This window comes from Salvelinus alpinus, chromosome 1, assembly GCF_045679555.1.
Source record: "Salvelinus alpinus chromosome 1, SLU_Salpinus.1, whole genome shotgun sequence".
NCBI classification, from domain to species: domain Eukaryota; kingdom Metazoa; phylum Chordata; class Actinopteri; order Salmoniformes; family Salmonidae; genus Salvelinus; species Salvelinus alpinus.
Window position 1 is genome coordinate 38,931,398 of NC_092086.1, and position 23,295 is coordinate 38,954,692.

At 42.3% G+C, this 23,295-nt stretch overlaps 1 protein-coding gene across 1 annotated transcript; it reads left to right on the forward strand.

The window, feature by feature from the left end:
• The first annotated feature begins 14,871 nt into the window (after positions 1-14,871).
• On the forward strand, positions 14,872-20,317 carry LOC139575546 (ectonucleotide pyrophosphatase/phosphodiesterase family member 7-like). The gene is made up of 6 exons (XM_071400580.1): positions 14,872-15,214; positions 15,696-15,841; positions 16,079-16,711; positions 18,292-18,520; positions 18,739-18,862; positions 19,703-20,317. Exons 1-6 carry the CDS (start codon positions 14,968-14,970, stop codon positions 19,755-19,757), a joined length of 1,434 nt encoding a protein of 477 aa, XP_071256681.1. The 5' UTR covers positions 14,872-14,967; the 3' UTR covers positions 19,758-20,317.
• The last annotated feature ends 2,978 nt before the right edge of the window (positions 20,318-23,295 follow it).

Below are 23,295 nucleotides of genomic sequence, written 5' to 3' on the forward strand. Positions count from 1 at the left end.
CTGACTGTTATTAGGTGCCAAAATGAAATGACCAGTCTACAGCCGCTTCAAGAAATCATTTAGCCAGTCACAACTGAGAAAGACATATATATGGATCCTCTCTCTAGGCAACTGTATTTCACAAAAAGCTATCAAGAATAGTACAAAATAAATGTGGTATTTCAGAGTTATAATTCTTACCAGATTTTCTCCCAAGAACAAGGACTGTTCAATCAGTCATTAGCTATTATTTATTGGCTAATAAAACTGGTTCTGAAAAAGGTAAAAAGCAATTACTGTAAGCAGGATTTTTTTTTTTATGTATAGGAAAGTTGTGTGCTCTACAACAACTTTGTTTTAGTGATATAATATCAGCAGTCCTTGTTATCAAGCATTCCTTGTTATCAAGCATTAATATCAAGCATTCCAAGATCTCCAATAATTATTGCTCATTGCATTTCACCTCAGTAGTGTCTTTAGGAATAGGTAATGAACCGCTCAGCAGCCTCTACTCTATGCCTGGTAAAGCTATACAGACCATCCACCATTGAAAAAAGAGACATGAAGCACTCTAAACAACCTCTCACTTACATTGTTATATAGGTGCTGTATGGAGCTTAGTGCAAAATACATCAGATCTTGACCGTCCACTACCCATTCCCCCAAGTGCAAAAACCATAAGTCCTTTCAAACAAATTTGAGATAAAATGCTACTTTTCACAGCAGAGATTCAAGGTTAGCTTCAATGTTATTCTCTGTGAGATGGATCTGAAGAGCTGCCCATAGGGAGCTGTCATTTAAATAGTTACTGTTCTTTATTGTTCCAGTCTATCCCAATGGGGAATGATTATGGGAAAGCTCTGTCAATGTTGAACAATGGTAGGTTTTCAGAGCTTTAATATGATCTTCTTCCGTACGGCTCTCAAACAGCCTCAACGGCAGCTTTTAATCGAGAGGTGAAAAGATTAGGAGGCGCATGAGTTTTATCTCTAATATATAGTAATGTTTTACCTCTAATATACAGTACAGGTTCTGTCTCTTTGGGTGAACCCACAGTGTTGTTCTCCTTTATCTGAAAATGATTGAATGGAAGTGTTGGTCTGAATACAACTGCTTTTACACACAGTAGGTGTTAAAATAACAGAAAATATACTCAATCTGCCAACTGGCCCTCTGACTCTTTCACACTGTCTGGGGGAATGCCGACACGGTTTAGAAAGGTATTATCTGTTAACAATCGGATGAGTATACAAGCCAGCAAAGCTTTGAAAATTATTTCAACAAAGCAAGACATTAGCCCTTGAACCATAACAGAGATGGTTGTACTGCTTTCACACCTAAACTCCCATTCACCAATAACACAACGCTAGCCAAATACTGCACCAGATCTCTCTGTAATAGGGCTGTCAATAAAGAAGAATGAAGAATACTTTATTGATCTATACTGGACAAAAATATAAACGAAACATGTAAAGTGTTGGTCCCATGTTTCATGAGCTGAAATAAAAGATCCCAGAAATGTTCCAAACACACACAAAACCCTATTTCTCTTAAATGTTGTGCACAAATTTGTTTACATCCCTGTAAGTGAGGATTTCTCCATTGCCAAGATAATCCATCCACCTGACAGTTGTGGTATATCAAGAAGTTGATTAATAAACAGCAAGATCATTACACAGGTTCACCTTGTGCTGGGGACAATAAAAGGCCACTCTAAAATGTGCAGTTTTGCCACAGATGACGCAAGTTTTGAGGGAGCGTGCAATTGGCATGCTGACTGCAGGAATGTCCAACAGAGCTGTTGCCAGAGAATTTAATGTTAATTTCTCTACTATTAGCCACCTTCAAATTTAGTTTTAGAGAATTTGTCAGTACGTCTAACCGGTTTCACCACCGCAGACCACGTGTAATCACACCAGCCCGGGGGGGGGGGTATGGTGCCGATGAGTATTTCTGTCTTTAATAAACCCCTTTTGTGAGGAAAACTCTGATTGGCTGGGCCTGTCTCCCTGGTGGCTGGCCCCTACCCAGTCATGTGAAATACATAGATTTGGGCCTAATACATTTATTTCAATTTACCTATTTCCTTCTGTGAACTGTAACTGAGTAAAATCTCTGAAATTGTTGCATGCTGCATTTATATTTTCGTTCAGTATATTTTCCTTACCATGGAACAATGTCAGAGCACCATTAAAAGTTTTGTTTCTCTGGTAAGCATGATCCAAATTATAGTTTGGTGATCAACCATTGGGTGTGGCATTACCACAGATTGCATTTGAGGCCTATTTGCTGTATGGTGATGTGTCCTTGTAGGGTCGGATGTAACAGTGGGCACAATGGCATCAGATCCCTCGGAAATGATGGAGCAGGATGGAAGTGTTTTCCGTGTCCTTGGGTACAAAGCTGCATATTGAACTGTTTATTCTCTTTCTTGTTCATTCTCACTTCACTCATCACTTTAAGTCACCGGCACTCCACAAAGCCTTGGCAGAATGAAATACTCATTGGGAGATGGCATTTTCCTTCTAGTCCTTTCAGAGAATTTGTGACCAAAAACTAAAAATCTATTTGTCTCATCTGTCCCTTGTCCACCAACCCCTGTCTGGAATTCGATTCACAGCCACTTATTCCCCTTGCCTTTGTTCACTTTGCTTTATTCTTCATCACTAGTCTCCTTCCTCTGTTTACTCGATTTGTGCCAACGTCATGTGACATACTGTATGTCTACTGTAGATATCCTTATCCCATCTTTTCTGTCAGTATAGCCTTGTAATTTGCAGCCTAAGTCCTTCCAGTCTCAAATCAAATCAAATTGTATTTGTCACACACGCTGAATACAACAGGTGTAGGTAGACCTTACAGTGAAATGCTTACTTACAAGCACTTAACCAACAATGCAGTTGTAAGAAAATCCCGATAGCGGGGCTATATACAGGGGGTACCGGTACAGAGTCATATCTCATCTCCCATGTCTTGGTTACCCTTTCCTCATTAATTGTGCCTCTCCTTTCCCCATCCGCATTGGTTGTGCACTCCTATCCTCTTGAGTCTATTTCACTCATGGCTCCCACTGTTGTGTCTCGGCAGTCTTCTGCCCTTTGCACAAACAGATCGATCACTTCCACCTCTCCTTTTTACCACCTTTTCTGTCCTCAGCTAAAAATACTTTTCACACTCAATTCAATGTTGCCACCGACCACATCCAATCCTCTCACCTTCCTCCTTTGGCCCCTCTCCTTAAATGTAATCCTTCTTCATATTTCTGCCTCCATGTTTGTTCCTTCGAACTCTGACTTGTGACCTCTACCGACCAGAAACTGTTACCCCCAGACACTATCACCACAGCTCAGGGGTCAGTGGCCCTGCTGAACACTCACGGATGGGTTTTTAAAGTCACAGGCATTCTGGAATCCCTGGAACACTCGTGCACAATAAATGCTGATAGCTGTGTTATAAAGGTTCATTTCACTCATAAAAACATGACAACTCCAAGTTGTTGACTGAGCCAGACCTTTTACAGGGGTCAATAAAAGGAAATTCATGGAAAGCTGGTGAGCCCGTAGTATGACTCAAAACATACAACCCACCGAAAGCAATGCTTAAACTAAAGGTAAACTTCAAGGACATATTCTATGGACCTGATATCAGATGTAAGTCCAGAATGACAGTTTAATTGCATAGACATGGTCATCCCCATTGTTCCAAAAGTAAATCTCAGCAGTGCCCATTTTCCCCATTGATGGAATCTCACCGGTGATCCTCTTATCTCCTTGACAACACTGACACTAACAGATAGGGAAGGTGGAAGAGACGGAAGGTCACTGCAAAGACATTTGTGACTCCTGAAATAACAAGTTTGGATCTCATAAAGCAGAAATAATGGCAATACGCTCCAGATCAGTGGGCCATACGTATGCCCTTGGCAGCCGGAGAAAACAGTCTGTAGGAGCTAGGTTGAGACGATTATTGGGCCGAGGCCCTACTGAAGTGTCTCAATCAACAGGGAGAAGAAACTGATTCTAAGGGTTCTTGACCATGGATGAGTATCTAATGGAAGAGAGTCCTCGAACGCATGGACAGACGTTGAACTGCTGAGTACCACTAAGACCAAGGTGTCATTAAGGGAAGGGATTATACTTAATGGCTTCAGTGTGAAGTGAAGGGTAAGCAACAAAGCGTTGCATCATGCTGAGGTTTTTGGGGGGTGTTGTTCTGACAGTGGCCAGACACCTGCTTAACCACCCCAGCTGATGAAAAAAACATGACGTAAAAAACTACACAACATATTAAATCTGATCGTGTTGTAACGAAAACCAAGCAGTGATAATAATAAGCTCTGATGGGGTCCTCTTATGGCCCATCGATTTCCAATAGGCGAGATCATAGAGACCTGGAGGGGTAATTACACTGTGCATGCAGAGGTCGTACTGAGCAAATATCATTACCATCAGATTAGAATGAAAGGCTGGCGCAGGTTGTACGCGGCGGGGTGAAGGAGACCCAAAAGAGAAGCCAGGGGAGAGGCATCTCTCACACGCCTCTGACCCCTCATCTGTTTCCACGTCCCCACCTGACTCCCGCCTAATCTGGGCGTCACCTCCACAGGTCAGCCCCTACATCACACTGACACAAACAAGGGGACTCCAGGTCAGAGAGGCAGACCCGTTCATCAGTTAGAGACAGGGCTGATGATGAGGAAGATAGCCCAGAGTATCAACAAGATGAACATGGAGATAAGAACATAGAGGATGGGCAGTCATATTGTTGTTATTGACGAATTACAAACTGGCAGGAGGGTCTTCATGAATCCTCCCATCATCTTTAAAGATACCATATGTTATCTAACAACAAACTTACAGTAGAATGTGTGAAATACTGTATGTGTTCCTGTTTCATAAACTGGGCCGAAAATAAGAGCATAATTTCTCTAACTGTGCAGAACGTTTTGAAAAATACACATCAGGATACTGAGCATACTGTACTTTCAAACTGTATTTTCATCGTTTCTGAGGTTCGTGAAAAGAAAGGGCATGACAGTATAGCATGGCGCCCTCGAAAGCAAACTGTGGCTGTTGTTCATATCAAGTGCACATAAGAAAATGGTGAATCATGGTTGACTGATAGAGCCCTAGCATGTCCCCGTCTGTGGAGACAGAGTTTCTGGGTGCACCAGTGAGAGGTTGCCGTGCCACTTTTACGAGCCTCTGACGTCTCTATTCGTGGAGCGCAGCGTGGGAGCTTGCTTGGCCGCCGACATTAACATAAACAAGCCGTGCTGCTAGGGTCCGCCTGTCAGGGGCTGTCACCGAGGAGGACAGTGGAGAGCTGCCTCTGCATTAACCTCCAAGCTTATCTCCCTCTCTCCTCGCCCCGCAAAAAGTGGGGATTAGTTCTCAGTTAGGAATTGCTTTTGGCTCCTTGTCACTCCTAGACGATTATTGAACCCCCACCCCCGAGGCTATTATTCTACCCTCTTCTGCCACTTTTCCTATGGGAGGGAATCCCTGGTGTTTCAAGTCATATTTTTCTCCCCCGTGCCACCGCTCACCCTTCTCTCCTGTCGGTCAACCCACATCCACCTCTGGTTGAGGATTTAGCAGATTCTTGACATTCCTGCCTAAGTATTCTCCATGGCTGCCATGCCACCTCCGGGAGAGCCAGTCACTGCTGCAGCGTCACTGACGGAGACACAGCGTCAAGGCGAGAGAGACTCCCCTCGTTCACCACCTCCATGCTGAGTGCAGGCTGAAGGTTGTCCCTGTCACAGGGGGGAGAAAAGCCACAGTTCAAGTCCTCTTCCTCCTCCTCTTCTTCCTCGTCTGTAGACCTCAACCACCCAGTGGAAGGCTGTGCTGTGTGGTGGTGCCCACGGCTATGCCTGCCTGCCTGGCTGTGTGATACTGGGAGAGACTAATCCATATCTCCAGACCTCAGGCCTAATGAAACCGACTGAATGTTGGATGGAGTCAATAGATGCTTAATTACTAAGGAGAGTAATGACAATAACAATCACATTCTCTCCTGGCTGACATAATTAAGAGAGGCATGAAAGGCATACCAAGGGACAGCTGCGCAAGCCAGTAATTAGTGCAGGGGCTGAGGAGGCAGCTTCCGGCTAAGATACATTAGACAAGGGGGAAAACACCAGGTCAGTCCCTTCCCATTTCTTCAAACTTCTTTGTGTCCTTTCAGGGTTCAGTGAACGGACATAGTGCCAACCTGCGGCTAAGTTAAGCTACTTCATGTGTTTGGATGGAGTGCGTGCTGTTATACAAACGTTGTTGTTTTGCTGTTCAACTTGCTTTTCCTTCATAGCAGCGGAGGCTGCAGCGCTGCCATGTGTGTCAAACCTCCTCCTCCTGTACTCAGCCACTCTGGCGGCACAGCGTGAGATCCAGGGAAACACTCAATTTCTGTAATAGCCTGGAATGGAGTAAATATCACTCGGCCCCGGCGTTTACTCATTCAAGCTCTGTTATCGCTTGCTGCCTAATTTTCTGGTGCACCGACAAAGGCAGAGGGCGTTTCCGTGGAGAGGGAACACTGACGTTTTGCTGCTTCCCTTCACTTCGCGCTCTGTTCATTTCACAGCAATTATCTTGAGTCATTCCTTACATTCAGCCACAGAAACTCAAGGGAAAGACCCAGCCACTAGCTAATTGCTTTCAAATGGAAATACAAAATAATCACACGGCTACTTTGTCAAAATGACTCCTGTAATGCAGCATTTGGCTGGGGAAATTGATCTGGGACTCCTTTTAATGTACCGTTTACGACGCGTCCTCTGCCATTTCATGCTCAAACCTTTTTCAAAAAATCCCTTGTGAAATCCTGGCCTTGCTTGTTTTACAAGCTGAAATTCCCATCCCAGCTCGTTTGTGTAAAAAAACAATATTTTAAGGAATGTTTCACCCAGAACTCTTACAGAGAGGTAATGTGGTATCCTGGAGCAGGTTTCCCTTTTTGTTTTTATGAGTCTCAGCATGTTTGCTCCTCTTTGAAGCTGGGGAGTGCAGTGTGGATGGGCGGTGGGAGGCAGGCAGGAGGAGGCAGCTGCTGTGAATCTCCATGAGAGGGAGAGAGCGCCATTGTGAGAGGATCTGTGGAGAGGAGCATTATGGAGGAGCTCTGAGTCAGAACGAGTGGGGTGGCAGGCAGGCAGGCAGGCAGCAGGATATTATGGGGATGGAGGTGTGTATGCAACCCTGTTCTGTGGGTGAGAAAAGAGTATCTCCCGGTTACCAGATAATTATCGTCAGCTGTCCTGTCTCATATAGCATCACTCAACAGACAAATGTAATATTCAGTACAGGCTTAGAGAAACATAAAACATTTTTGGGGTGGAAATGAAACAGAACTATGGACTATAAACCAGCTTGTAATCATTTAGAATGGTTTGAACTGCTAAATGCAGAAAGACAAGTTATCTTCTATGAGTATGAGCATTTTATTTAGGTCAATAAAGCCAGGAATTAGCAGTGGTCACACATATAATAACATGGTCAATGTTGTACTACAGCTTAAGGCATATTTTAATACCTTCTACAATAATACTAAAACAATGATATACAACTTTAAGTGTTCCTGGATGGATATTTCAGGTAATTCTTTCTCTGAATTCCTTTTCAGACGGAGACTCTTACAGAGGCTGCTTTATCTTATGTGGAACAGACACACTTTATCTTTGCAGTCTAAATGCACGTAAAGAAATGATTAAATATATGGTACAGAAACCAAAATGTCACAGTTGAGCTCCTTTTTGAAGCTTTGTGTAAAACATAAAGGCACATAAGAAATGTTAATGAATTGTCTGTGGAGTAGAAGATCAGAGGAGCCAAACGAATTTCATATCACACCTAAAGACCTGGCATTTAATTAAAGTGGCTTGAAAAATGGCTGCCTGGTCGGCTGACAACGGCTTCTCTTGAAACAAATTAAAGAAATCAATTACTTCCTTGTGAAGGTGTAAATCCAGAGCGCTGGAGCCAGCCAGTAGAGCCACCAGGCCGAGAATAGAGGAGCACAGGGAGGGGGGGGGGGGGGGGGGGTACTATGCCATATCTGACTAGAGCTGCTGCTGCTGCTGGAGAGTTTATCACGTCAACCTGTTACAGGCAGGAGAGCCTGAAAGGGCCCACATGCTGGAATGGAGCTGCAAATCAGCCCTGGCTGTTGCCTCCAAATGCCTCGCCTCCCCTCTGCTGCTCTCTCACATACACCTCACTCAGTCTTACATCAGGCCATCAAGCATCCAAGGCAGAAGCTATGCATGTAGAACACATACTGATATGACACATACACTACCAGTCAAAAGCTTTAGAAAACCTACTCATTCAAGGGTTTTTCTTTATTTTTACTATTTTCTACATTGTAGAATAATAGTGAAGACATCAAACTATGAAATAACACATATGGAATCATGTATTAACCAAAAAAGTGTTAGTGTATTCTTCCCCAAAGCTAATTGTTACGGGATTTTTGTGTTTAATGACTAAAATATGTATACATTTGACTTAGAATTATAACTCATAAATGTTGAGTGTAATATGTTCCTTATTAGAAAGAATGGAGTTATCTTCAGACAGGCTGGAATGCTGTGTTCCTTACAGGACATTCTGTCTCTACCCAGGGAGGGGAAAGACCTTGAGTTGGTTGCAGATAGTTTAACAGGTGGCAGACAGTAATGAGGCTGTGAACTGTATTGCCATTGTATTCTAGAGGAGGATGGACATTATAACCTATGACATCATCTTTATTATATAACCTGATGTAAATTGTACTATGATTCAGTACTCTCGAGAATAAACGCTATTGATTGATTGATTTTGAGACTGGTATCTGTCCATTTTATGCAGATAATTATCTTACAAATTCTTATTTATGGGCAGAGTGTTTTAATTGAATTGGTTAATAAACAGGAATCAAAATTCCTTTAACACTAATACACTACGGACAAATAACCAGCTAATAATATCCCATATAGCAACACAAAGTACAGGCAATGTCAGATATACAGTTCAAAGAATGACGTTTAGAGAATAATGAAGAAATCTAATGTGAAACATTACCAGCACAATGAGTAGAAATGCATCCACAGTACATCTTTATCTAAGAAATGGTCATCAGTCCTCAGATGAATCGTTCCATCCTAACTCAATATACTGCTGGTCTGCACAACGCTGCTCAGGGCAAACAGAATGTGGCCTTCCTTAAATGTTCATCTCATTGTTATCAAATCAGTGTCATGAAGCACTGACAACAAGCAAACAGCTAATGCAATGCAATGGCATAGCCATACAGTGAAGGTCATAGCCTTGTAGTTTGGGCATATATTCAGATAGATCAAGTGCTGACATGTACTTTCAACCCTTACAACGGTAACATTACCGTAATACAGTAATAGCAGCCGAGAGCCCGGGCAGAGTGGGACGTGTAACGTGCATGAAACATTAAATCAAAGCCGAGCGACTAGTCCTCGAGTGCGAGCATCCTCCTGAACTTTAGCCTTGGGCACTGCCCTGAGCAACGTGCTGTCATTGGCAGTTAACTGGCCATGGTGAGTCTGTACTGTTACTGTAGGTACCCGAGTGTAAGGCCTCCCAACAGCTGAACAACAAAGGCGTCCCTCTGTTATGGCCAGGGTGTTTGACAGGTGTGAAAGAGTCCTCTCTCTTTACCACCTCTGCTATTTTTCTGTTTCAGTGGGGGCTCCTCTGGAGATTTTTTAAAACATTTTAACAAAGCCTCCCCTTGACATGACAACACCGGGCCTGGCCCACTCTGGATCACACCCCATCAGATAGTGCCAAACATCGACAAGGGAGAGGGAGGAGAGGCAGGGAGGGGGTCTGCTATGCTGGATCTGTTGCTGAGCAATGCGGGCAGGGAGGAATACGTATGAGAACTAACTGAGCTATGTCAGTGGGCAAAAAGCCTACATTCGACATCACTACCTCCCCTGCTCCAAACCATAATAATATCCAAGATGCAAAAACATACAAGTGATGAATCTATTGTTTACAATACAGAGACCACATTTGACACTGTATCAGCATGAACTATATGAGTGTGACATGCAATCTCAACAGAATTAACCACAAACACAATTATAGTAGTGGTCGCCAGTCTTGCACAGTGGATACTGAGCTAAATGCTTATTTGTGTGTAACCTGATAGAGGGCTATTCATGCATCAAATGTCTGTTTACTTACAATTCAAAACACAGCGGGTGGGCTCTCTGACCATTGGCCTGTACTTGACCCCATGATTATCAGCCACCAAACAGTGCATGCTCAAACAAACAGCATGCTAGTCATTTAAACCTTATCGATGAGTACTTGGAAATGAAACCCAGGGGAAATTGTTCAGTTAAAGACTGAAAGCTTACTACTATTTTTCAGTATTGTCTCAATGAAGAGTTCGACTAGCCATGTGTGGCTGCTGCAGGCTGCAACGAGACATGGATGCGCAGTTACAAGCCTGCTAGAGTTAGCGGCAGGCAGATGAGCAATATCCACCGTCGTAGTACGGATGAAGCCTGAGCTCGAATGTGAAGCGATCTGAAGCTAGTTCATTTCAGAAAAGCCTGGGTACATCTAGCTATGTAGGTAGTATACCCCTCAGTTGTTCTGGTCATGGTGGCAAATTTAACTGAACAATTGTTCAGTTAAAGACTGAACAAAGTCGGTTCATGACAAGGAATACCACATTTAATCTAATGGAATGTTTCAATCAATAACATGTAATGTGTACTGTATCTCTCGTAGAAGACAGAGAGCTCCAACTACCAGATGGGTGGACAGACTGAAAATAAGATCCATACAACTTGAGAGAGTTTCACTGTATTGTTTAGTGTGATTGTATCCTTAGTTGTAATCTCTATGTGGTGCGATAATATTATATGGGCAGCAGGGAGTGCTAAAGACAAATAATCAACTTTTCCACAAGATACAAAAATAGAAATTCCCTGTGGAAAATATAAACAGAATTGTGAGGGTCACATAAGGTTTCCCTGCCCCTGAAGTTCAGTGTGTGTGTTTTTTGATAAAGTTCTCATGGCAGAGATCTGAGAGTCTCCCTTGGTCTCAACAGTCCTAAATGCTCCACCAAATCTTGCTGACGTTGGACTAGGGATGGAGTTAATACGAAACAGCTACTGAATATGAATGAGGTAAATGAGAGCTGATGAATGTTATCCCTTATCTCCGTGAAGATTAGATATTTCCCTTGAACTCCCGCCAAGGACAAAAGAAATAACCCATTTGAAGTGCTAGCTTGTCAGGGAATTTGATCGACATTGATAAAGTAGCATCATAAACCAGTGAGTGATATACAGTACAGTGTCTAGAAGGGTACATGATTTGAAGTAAAGCGCTAGAAAGACAGAGGCCACAGCCAATAGTTTTGTTTTGTTGGTTGTTTGTCCATGGTCATGGTGGCAAATTCCAAATCTAAAAGAATATTTAGCACTAGCATAAAGCTAAAAACACATTGAGGAGTGAGTTATTAAAAGGAATATGTCTATGTTAGGGGAACGTAGTGGGAGAAATACTTTCGGTGCTACTCCATACGATATAATATGTGACTCTGTTCACGCCAGGTGAACTGAGCAGGAGTTAACGACTTTGGTGAAACTCTACATGATTATTGCATTTCCATTTCCATGTGTTTCCCTTGCATTCACTAGCATCTATGAATCACATGTCCAGCCTATGCAAACGGAAGAACCAAGAACACGGATGGTTCCTGATGTTGTGGGATTCTCTCTGGTGTTTACAGAACAACTGAGGGGTATACTACCTACATAGCTAGATGTACCCAGGCTTTTCTGAAATGAACTAGCTTCAGATCGCTTCACATTCCAGCTCAGGCTTCATCCGTACTACGACGGTGGATATTGCTCATCTGCCTGCCACTAACTCTAGCAGGCTTGTAACTGCGCATCCATGTCTCGTTGCAGCCTACAGCAGCCACACATGGCTAGTCGAACTCTTCATTGAGACAATACTGAAAAATCCGTCAGTGGCACATTTTCTTTTTGTTGCTGAAATTATTATGAAATTAAAGTGATCTTGCAAATTCAGCAGGTTATGATGTGAAATAGGCTGTTAGAAGTGCCGTCTTTCTTTTATTACCTATCGTTAATGCCGTCTTCTGACATATTCAATCTCTCCCTATCCCAGTCTGCTGTCCCCACTTGCTTCAAGATGTCCACCATTGCTCCTGTACCCAAAAAAGCAAAGGTAACTGAAGTAGCACTCACTTTTGTCATCATGAAGTGCTTACCTGACCCCTTAGACCCACTTCAATTTGCATACCGCTCCAACAGATCCACAGATGATGCAATCGCCATCGCACTGCACACTGCCCTATCCCATCTGGACAAGAGGAATACCTATGTAAGAATGCTGTTCATTGACTATAGCTCAGCCTTCAACACCATAGTACCTACCCTCCAAGCTCATCATTAAGCTTGGGGCCCTGGGCCTGAAACCCACCCTGTGCAACTGCGTCCTGGACTTCCTGACGGGCGGCCGCCAGGAGGTGAAGGTAGGACACAACATCTCCACTTTGCTGATCCTCAACACAGGGGCCCCACAAGGGTGCATGCTCAGCCCTCTCCTGTACTCCCTGTTCACCCATAACTGCGTGGCCACGCACGCCTCCAACTCAATCATCAAGTTTGCAGAGGACACAATAGTAGTAAGCTTGATTACCAACAATGATGAGACAGCATACAGGGAGGAGGTGAGGGCCCTGGCGGAGTGGTGCCAGGAAAATAACCTCTCTCTCAACATCAACAAAATGAAGGAGCTGATCGTGGACTTCAGGAAACAGCAGAGGGAGCACTCCCCTATCCACATCGACGGGACAGCAGTGCAGAAGATGAAAAGCTTCAAGTTCCTCGGCGTACACATCACTGACAATCTGAAATGGTCCACCCACACAGACAGTGTGGTGAAGAAGGCGCAACAGCGCCTCTTCAACCTCAGGAGGCTGAAGAAATTTGTCTTGGCCCCTAAGACCCTCACAAACTTTTACAGATACACAACTGAGAGCATACTGTCTGGCAGTATCACCGCCTAGTACGGCAACAGCACCGCCCGCAACCGCAGGGTTCTCCAGAGGGTGGTGAGGTCTGCACAACGCATCACCGGGGGCAAACTTTTAGTCAATGCCACTCCGACATTGCTCGTCCTAATATTTATATATTTCTTAATTCTATTTTTTGACTTTTAGATGTGTGTGTATTGTTGTGAACTGTTAGATACTACTGCACTGTTGGAGCTAGGAACACAAGCATTTCGCTACACCCGCAATAACATCCGCTAAATATGTGTATGTGACCAATAACATTTGATTTGATGTGCGTTGGTGTGCATATCAATGCACACAGCATCTTTTTCCCCACATAAAATAATTGTACAACGTCATACAAAAGTTTTACTGCTTGTGAACTTTCAAATGCATGCTGTCCTTAATAAATATGTAATGTCATAGGTACTTTAAATAACTTTTTGAACACAATTTTTTTATTATAAATAAAATATTGAATCGGTCGTCATCCTCAAATGAAGGGAATAATTACGCAATGTTTGCAAGAGGGTGGCAATCTGATTTCATTGGTCCTCAACTAGCGACTCAGACTCTTCATTCAGGATTAACTGAGTTATGCCGAGGTTTACATGGAAGATGGCAAACCAAATGTAATTGTTTTCAATGAGAGCATGACGGTAAATACCGCTGAGCCTGGCGGTGAATGCCGTCAGCCGCCACGGTAGACGGGACTTGCCGCTAAAGTTCAGACTTTTGCAGTCTGCCGTAGCTTTGTTTTCTAACTGTCTGTTTAGTGAAATCATCATAGCAACGCATACCGTCGTGCTGGCTTGCTTTTGCCATCAGCATCTTTCTTGCTTTCTTGTCCCGCTATGCCGACGGGTATGACGGTTTTTGCGTACCCCGTCTAAACGCAGCATTAGCCTAAGTTATGCTGCGTTTAGACGAGGCACAGCATTTAACGTCGTGCTCTCATTGAAAACAATGACATCTGGTTTGCTGTCTACCTCGTACCATCTAAACGCAGCATTAGCCTCCCCAGAGAAGGAAGGTTCTGAAGCATTCATTGCCATAGAAAGTTACCTGGCTAACTCATCAAACCAGCTACTTAGTATACACCCTAGTTCTGTGAGATTAGGATATCAGGATTCAAGGTTGCTATTAGATTAGGATAGTTCTGTCCTTGTGCTGTTCTTGTCTATTAAGGTTATGTATTATGTCATGTTTTATGTTTTGTTTGGACTCCAGGAAGTGTAGCCACTGCTTTAGCAGTAGCTAACGGGGATGCTAATAAAATACTAAACTAAATAGTAAATACTATCAGGTTACGGTTTCCCTAGAGACTGGAGTTCACTGATGAAGAGGTACATCCTCTCATTTTCTTCTCAATTTTCTAGGCGTCAGATCGATCATGTACCATCCACACTCAAGGTGAAATCCATACGTGTCATTCCCCTTTGTCAATTATTCACTAGAAACTCAGAAATACGGATGGACAAACGGACAGACAGACGGGCAGACAAAATGGATTAACGGACAGGCAGACAAAGTCCATGAACATAACAGCCAAGCGGACAGTCTTGTTTACAACACTGATTTAATATCTTGCAATCACAATAAAAGAGAGTTCCTATAGAAGCACAGGAACAAACATTGGATGGTAATTACACAGTACATAAAAGCATAATCAAGCACCATGCATAAATGTGCTGAGCAAACATCCATCTTATCAACTAGATACTATATGATCAGCTAAGATGAAACTTTGATCACATGCTGCTGGCACAGGGAAGGGAAATGTGCTCAGGTGTAATGGGAAGGGGAGGGGCTTTAAGGCTTTAACCGTGAGGTGCTGGAGTTGGTGTATAGCAACAGCCTGCATACCCAAGGATCGGAGTAAAGTGACAGACTCAGCTCTGTGTCATACCCACTATGTTGTGGACAGTGAGTCTCTGCCTCCTGTTGGCCGCGTTCTCTTCAGGTGTACCGCTGGATAGATACAGCACCAAAGGCCAGCATAAAGTACTGCTCGTCTCCTTCGATGGCTTCAGGTGGGACTACGACCGCGATGTGGACACGCCGAATCTGGACACAATGGCCAAAGACGGGGTCAAGGCCAGATATGTGACCCCACCTTACCTCACCATCACCAGTCCCACACATTTCACCCTCCTAACAGGTACCTTCTGTAGATCGATACCCAGGCACAACCCTTTTCTGCAGGCTCCAAGAGAGCAGTGATTCTGTGGAGGTTCATGTTCATGTCATGGTGGTCCTTTTTTTCTCCAATTATTGGATCACAAGTCATTCCCAGTTTAGTTTATAAGAATTGTGAATGTGACTGGAAAAAAGGAATTAACTGTAATTCAATGTCCCAGGGTCCAGCAGCTTTCAGAGTTGAGTAAGATGATTATGTTGGGAAGGCTGAAGGAGGAATTTCTATTTTCCTTGACAGAAATTCTCATTTTTGACTCTTGAATCATCAGTGCCAGTTTAAAAGAAATTTAACTTCCTTGAAATTAAATTCCTTTAATCTCCAGTGTCGGTCGTAAGACCTTGTCCATGAAGCGCCATGGCACTCACAGGCTATAAAGTTGATAGAATTTGTCATGTGAATGTGGCAGACTGAATATTGAAAGATTGACAGTGACTCTTTTCAGGGCGCTACATTGAAAACCATGGGGTGATCCACAACATGTGGTTCAACATCACCACCAGTGAGAAACTGCCTTACTATGCTACCCAGTTTAAGAATGAGTGGTGGGACAACGGCACTCTACCCATCTGGATCACAGCCCAGAGACAGGTCAGAATGATTTAAGATGCACCTTCATCTTAAATCATTCCTGCATTTGCTTTACATTAATACAAATCAAATCAAATGTTATGTCAATGCAAATAGTCTGGGTAGTCATTTAAATGTCTGTGCATATATGCATGTACGGTGTGTGTGAGTGTTGTTTGTAAGACTGTGTGTGTGTAAGACGGTGTGTGTGTGTGTGTGTGCGTGACACCTCTCTTCATCCCCATTTTGTCTATTCAGGGTCTGAGGGCTGGCTCTCTTCACTTTCCTGGCACGCAATCCACCTACCAGGGAGAGACGCAGACAGTGAAGGAAGTGGAACCACGGTTTTATGACTACAAAAACGAGACAAAATGGCAAGAGAACGTAGAGAAGGTGATGGGCACCTGGTTCAGTGAGATGGACCTGGACTTTGTGTCACTGTATTTTGGGGAGCCTGATGGCACAGGCCACAAATACGGGCCTGATTCCCCTGAGCGGAGGGAGATGGTCAAGCAGGTGGACAGAACAGTGGGCTACATCCGCAGCTTGGCTGAACAAAACGGACTTGCCGATAGTCTCAACATCATCATCACCGCTGACCATGGGATGAGCAATGTGTACCGCAACGGCTTGGTGAAGGAGATCACGCTTTCCAGGATCCCCGGATTCTCCTTCAGAGATATAGCCTTTCACCTGGTGGACTTTGGGCCCTCTGGGATGCTGCTTCCCAAGAAGGGCATGCTGGATAAGGTCTACAACGCCCTGAAGGGGGCGCACCCTCACCTTCATGTCTTCAAGAAGGAGGAGATGCCCAAGCGCCTTCACTTTGCTAATAACAACCGCATCCTACCCATCATTCTCTTCTCTGACCCTGGATATGTCATTAACGGGGTGGGTTCATAGCATGTCTCTATAGTATTTAGTAATAGTAGTTCGCTTAAACAAATGAAGACGTTTTTTTTAAGGGTTTCCGTCACGCACAGAACCAATTTTATGCACACAAAAAGTGAAATGAAGGCATACTTTTACTTTTGTGAGACTAAACATGCATATTGTTGTAGACTTTCCAATTCCATGCTTTAATGTGAATTACTGATTAGAGGATTGGCCTCAGTGAACATAGTATGAGCAAAGAAGCTGGTTTAAAAATAACCATATACAGTATATCTTTAGGCATCTAGAATATTTTATAACTTCTATAATGTACAGTACAGTATGGCACAACCTCATGCATCCCCCTGCATGCATTATGTGATTTCTGATAACATGCCATATTTCAATGGACTACAAATATTGAAGGAATTACCAAGTGAATTTGGTTTGTAGCGATGGAGAAAATTGAATCTTTTAGACCGGAAATAAGGAATTCAACTCTAATCTTAATACATTACAATTTGAATCAAGTGCATTACCACCTTCTCAGGATAATGCAGGTTTGGCTGATGGCATGCAGAGCTCTCTAATGCTTCATGAAGATATTCATGCCACAAAATTCAACAATAGCATTTACATTTGGCTCAACCCTGCTGCCTGCAACTTCACCACTGAAAGTGCTACATCACTCCATTGAGTGATACTAAATCATAAAAAAATCTGATTCTCATTTTTGCATACGAGAGATGGCCACTACACATCAACATACTGTAAAACAGAAATAGCTCAATTACAAATGTCTTCAAATGCTATACTGACAGTAACCCATCAGAGGAAGTGATTACACCTGAACGCATATAAACTCATTGAAGGCTGTGGTTCCAGTGAGGGTATGTGGTGGAGTTCAGTTGATCTTCAGTCTGATTATCAAAAACATAAGTTCAGCGTATTTGACCCTCTTGTGTTATCTCCTGTTTACGGACCCTTTATTTAGACATTTCAAAAGATTCTCCTCTCAGTTTTATCAAAGCAAATGTTATGCATGTTCAGAGAAGGGTTACATAATATCTATGGTAATTAGCCTACCTTCTCCCTGTGTATCTAAATATATCAGTGTATTTTCTGTGAACAAAGTGAAGATTTAAAAAAAAGTGTCCGTATAACTGTATCGCTTGCTGTTCATACAATCCATCGTAATATCCATTTCATGATCAAAGTAGTTGTCCTGAATGACCAAAGGAACTATGTGATGTTTAGGCCTCCTTAGTTTATGAAAGGATTCCCTCTTAACCTGATTGACTGTTAGTCATTTTAACAGTATGCGTCTAATAATGGAGAACAGGGAAATTCGCCCGTTTCTGTTCTTATAAGCACTGAGTAGATGTAATGGTTGCTCAAGCAACCCTTTCCTTCAGTTGGTCAACATCTCCCTCTGCTGTCCAGTTGAGAGTACATCATAGAAAGACAAGTTGGACTTCAGGCTTCCCATTATGATGATCAATATGAATTGCAACATTCTGATCATTCACCTCTCCTACTCTAAATGGACTCCTACAGATTTGATCACCCTGACTCTTCTTGGTTCTTTGTCTCTACAGTTCCTCCCAGTGCAGTTCAACGCGGGGGAGCATGGCTTTGACAACGAAGAAATGGACATGAAGCCCTTCTTCAGGGCTGTGGGGCCAGCGTTCCAAAAGAACCTGGAGGTGGGCCCCTTTGAGACAGTGAACATATACCCCTTGATGTGTCACATACTGGGCATCAAGCCTGATCCCAATGATGGCCACCTGGATGCCACAAAACACATGCTGGTCTCTGCCACAGAGGGTAAGTTTATATCAGGCTAATGACCCAAAAAGTGTATTACACCTGCTCCTTCATTACACAGCCAAAGTAATCTATTGTCTAACGCAATGTATATAGAATGTACCAATATGCAACATAAATTACAAAATTGAATAGAAATTAGATTAATCATGTCTGTCATTGACATCCATGTACACAAATCAAATGACATTACATTTGCATTACGTCTCGTATTTCAGACCTCCGTCAGGACATAAAATCAAATATCTTTGTTGGATTGGCAGCAGTGGCTGGATTTCTTGTTGTGGTCTTCATAGCGGTTGTGTCGTTTAATGCATTGAAGAAGGAGAATAATGATAGAAGGTATGTATGTCTGAATATTTATACAAATCAATGGGAATTGGAAAATGTGAATACTTGCCTGCACAATCTGATATATAGAAATGTGTGCAATGTACCTAAGCATGTAATAAGAGAAAAATATAGAAATTGACTAACCACAGATATGTTTCATTCTCCTAATGGTTAAAAGGCAACTGATACCTCAAACATACAGTATTAAAATAAACAAGCAGAAGGATATTTGCCCACTGGCAAGTACAGAGTTGCAAACAACTTTGCTTTAAATGCTTCATTTCTTTTGTTTACTGCCAATGTTGGATTCCGTCAGTCTCTCAGCTTCTGTCACGGTTTCTTCCTCTGCCATAACTCAAGACGATAATGGACTGATTGGAAGCTTTCTATAGTTAAAGGTGTCATTCCTAGAGACAGGTAAACAAACTGAACAGTCAAACGGTGGAAACAATCTGTCAGGGGTAAAAAATAAAAACAACAAGTCAAGTGCTCTGTCTGTTAATACACTTGATGGTCAGGGTAGATATGGGCTGTCAATTAGGGACAGACGTTTGTTTGGCATGCTGGCTGAGCTCCGGATTGATCTCAATCTGTTCACGTCCTGTTGCTGATTGTAGTCAGCGGGATACTGACTCTGCAGAGGCCTAGTTGGATAACATGGTGCAGATAAGCTACATAAAGTTTTAAATTCTGTAAACATTCATGTTTGGGTTTTAATGATTTAAACATGTCATTGGTTTAGTCCTCACACTGAATGTGAAATGTACATTTTAGAGAACTATGATAACCCTGTGTCAACATAACTTCTTCCCAATTATTCAGAACACATCATTTTTTACTATGTTTCAGCTCTGAGAAGTCAGTGCTTCCAGGGGGAAAGGAAGTGACTCAAACTGCCCTTTAAACTGCACCCCAAGTGAAATCTGAAATGGATAAACAAAGGGACGTCACTACTTATGATATTTTGGACATACTCCCTAAAAACCACCTTATCACAGACTAGTGCATCCCCTCCATGTTGAGACTGACACCCTGCAGACTGATCGGAGAGGTTTTTTCCTTGCGAATGTAAGCCCCTACAGTCACCATACCACCTGGGACAACTTATGCTTTAGACATTTTCTAAAAGGATGTATTCTCTAAACAATGATTGGTGCCATGATACTGATGAGATCAGTAGGTAGCTACAGCTACAGTAAAAGAACACATTATCTGAAACTAAGTCACTGGACAAAACCAGTTCAAAAAGTGACAAGTTGTATACTCTGACATCAGTGCAGACATGCATTATATGAAAGTTGGAAATCAGAAATGGATTTATAATTAAACAAGTAATATTTTTCAAAATCCTGTCAACTAACAAAATAATTGTTTGTGGTTTTGTTCTGGATGGCAGTGAGTGAGTGCAGTGAACCTATAGGTTTCTGTATAAATAAGTTATATAAATAAAGGAATGGAAATACCTTTCAAGAGTCTGAATAGGTCCTTTGTTTAGGGAAAAGAATCCTGTACATTAACACTGTTCCAAAGTTTTAGGCAGGTGTGAAAAAAATGCTGTTAAGAATGCTTTCAAAAATATACATGTTCATTTATATTTATCAATTAACAAAATGCAAAGTGACTGAAGAGAAGAAAAATCTGCATCAAATTAATATTTGGTGTGACCACCCTTTCTCTTCAAAACAGCATAAATTCTTCTAGGTACAATTGCAGACAGTTTGAAGGAACTTGGCAGGTAGGTTGGCCCAAACGTCTTGGAGAACTAACCACAGTTCTGTGGATTTAGGCAGCCTCAGGTGCTTCTCGCACTTCATGTAATCACAGATAGACTCGATGTTGAGATCAGGGCTTTGTGGGGGCCATACCATCACTTCCAGGACTCCTTCACGCTGAAGATAGTGAAATTCGTTAAGAACTGTGTGTTCGGGGTCGTTGTCATGCTGCAGAATACATTTGGGGCCAATCAGATGCCTCCCTGATGGTATTGCATGATGGATAAGTATCTGCCTGTACTTCTCAGCATTAAGGAGACCATTAATTCTGACCAAATCCAACTCCATTTGCAGAAATGAAGCTCCAAACTTGCAAGAAATCTCCACCATGCTTCACTGTTGCCTGCAGACACTCATTTGCGTAGCGCTCTCCAGCCCTTCAGCGAACAAACTGCCTTCTGCTACAGCCAAATATTTCAAATTTTGACTCAGTCCAGAAACCCTGCTGCCATTTTTCTGCACCCCAGTTCCTGTGTTTTCGTGCATAGTTGAGTCACTTGGCCTTGTTTCCACGTCGGAGGAATGGCTTTTTGGCTGCAAATCTTCCATGAAGGCCACTTCTGACCAGACTTCTCCAGACAGTAGGTGGGTGCACTAGGGTCCCACTTTTCTGCCAATTCTGAGCTGATGGCACTGCTGGATATCTTCCGATTGCGACGGGAAGTAAGCATGATGTGTTTTTCATCGGCTGCAGTAAGTTTCCTTGGCTGACCACTGCCTCTACGGTCCTCAACGTTGCCCGTTTCTTTGTGTTCTTCAAAAGAGTTTGGACAGCACATCTGAAAACCCCTGTCTGCCTTGAAATGTCTGCCTGGGAGAAACCTTGCTGATGCAGTATAAATACCTTGTGTCTTGTTGCTGTGCTCAGTCTTGCCATGGTGTATGTCTTCAGCAATCTCACCTGGTTAGCTGAGCTTGGCTGTTCCTCACCCAGTTTTATTCCTCCTACACAGCTGTTTCTGTTTCAGTTAATGATTGTGTTTCAACCTACATATTGAATTGATGGTCATTAGCACCTGTTTGGTATAATTGTTTAATAATACATCTGACTATATGTCTACAAAATCCCTGACTTTGTGCAAGTGTACCTAGAAGAATTTATGCTGTTTTGAAGGCAAAGGGTTGTCACACCAAATATGGATTTGATTTAGATTTTTCTTCTGTTCACTCACTTTGCATTTTGTTAATTGATAAATATTATCTATTAACATGTCTATTTTTGAAAGCATTCTTACTTTACAGCATTTTTTCACACCTGCCTAAAACTTTTGCACAGTACTGTATTTCTTGACATGACCTTACAGATATATTTTGTGAATATGTGAAAATACAACACGTGACAAGATAATTATCTAAGTTAATAGGAAATTACATAGAAAATCTGCATTTTAACTTTTTAAATTATACTGTAAATTATGACAAACTATCATTACAGGTCATCATTATGCTAGTGAACATTACCAGAAGAGTAATACAATTACAATAAAATAACAGGCCTGACTAAAGGCATTCCATTTTAAATAATAGAAAAGGTATTGGGTATGGGGGGGAAAGATAAGCAACTGTTTTATTTTTCATACAAGGCTTTAAGTAACATATTTTCCAGGGAAAAATCCAATAGAGTACCACAGTATGAGTCATTATACCCATAAAACCTAGCGGTCAAACAGGGAAATGGGTCCAATCATTTTTCCACCATTCATTTTTTCCCCATAGGTAGTTTTAGTAACACTTAAAATAAGGGCTGTGTTTTGTGTAGGCTTACCCTGGCATGACATTTTGATAACCATGTAAATCTCTCTTGGACAAGGTGACTTTTATCAATACATTCGCCTGTATTTACCCCACAAAAATGAAATGATAATTAGCTACAAATGCCATGATGATCTGGACGAGACTGCTGAATCGAGGCAAAGGTAAGAATCTCGGGATTAACTATCTAATGTTGGCTAAATGTAGTAATGAATAAATTGGCTAAACTTCTGTTAGACAAGGTGTCAGCTAGAGATGACGTGCAGGAGCTTGCAGGGCTTTGTAGTATTGCATGATGCTAATTAGCATTTTCGAATCTGAGAGTAAATAGAGCCGAATATATTTATAAAAGTCACCTTGCCCGAGAAGTTTATATGGTTATCAAAACGTCACGCCAGACCTTATTTTTAAGTGTTTCTAAAATCCACTATGGGAAAAATGAATGGTGGAAAAATGATTGAAACCATTTCCCTGTTTGACCGCTAGGTTTTGTGGCGCTCAATAAACTACAACAGAGAGGAAGAGGTGAAGGGAGAGAGTTTACTCCGCCCAAAATCTGTCCACGAAACAGACCACGAAGTGAGGCATTTTTGCATGGAGGTCAATGAGAGAGTGTGGTCAACAACAGATGTAATTGCTAATTTGTTACATGAGGCTTATTTGATCTGTTATACGTTTCATAATGGTTATGTTGTTAGGAATTCGCTGATATATGTGGACGCACGTGGCATTTCGGAAACAAAAAACAAAAAAACGACTTTATATTGTTGTTCAGACACGTATCTGCCCTTTCATTGGCTAGAATGTTCTCACCTGATCTGGCCTCCTCCCTCCCGCCTTCCATCTTTGAGGACATGTAGTTCCATTGCTTGAGCGGTCACTCGATTATCTTGGCAATATAATAGAACATTTTTGACC

Excerpts from the sequence above, each read along its gene's own strand:
- LOC139575546 (XM_071400580.1), top strand. The coding sequence starts at position 14,968 with ATGTTGTGGACAGTGAGTCTCTGCCTCCTGTTGGCCGCGTTCTCTTCA. Across the intron at positions 15,215-15,695 it reads ACATTTCACCCTCCTAACAG|GGCGCTACATTGAAAACCAT; the intron begins GTACCTTCTGTA and ends GACTCTTTTCAG. Across the intron at positions 18,521-18,738 it reads GCTGGTCTCTGCCACAGAGG|ACCTCCGTCAGGACATAAAA; the intron begins GTAAGTTTATAT and ends CTCGTATTTCAG.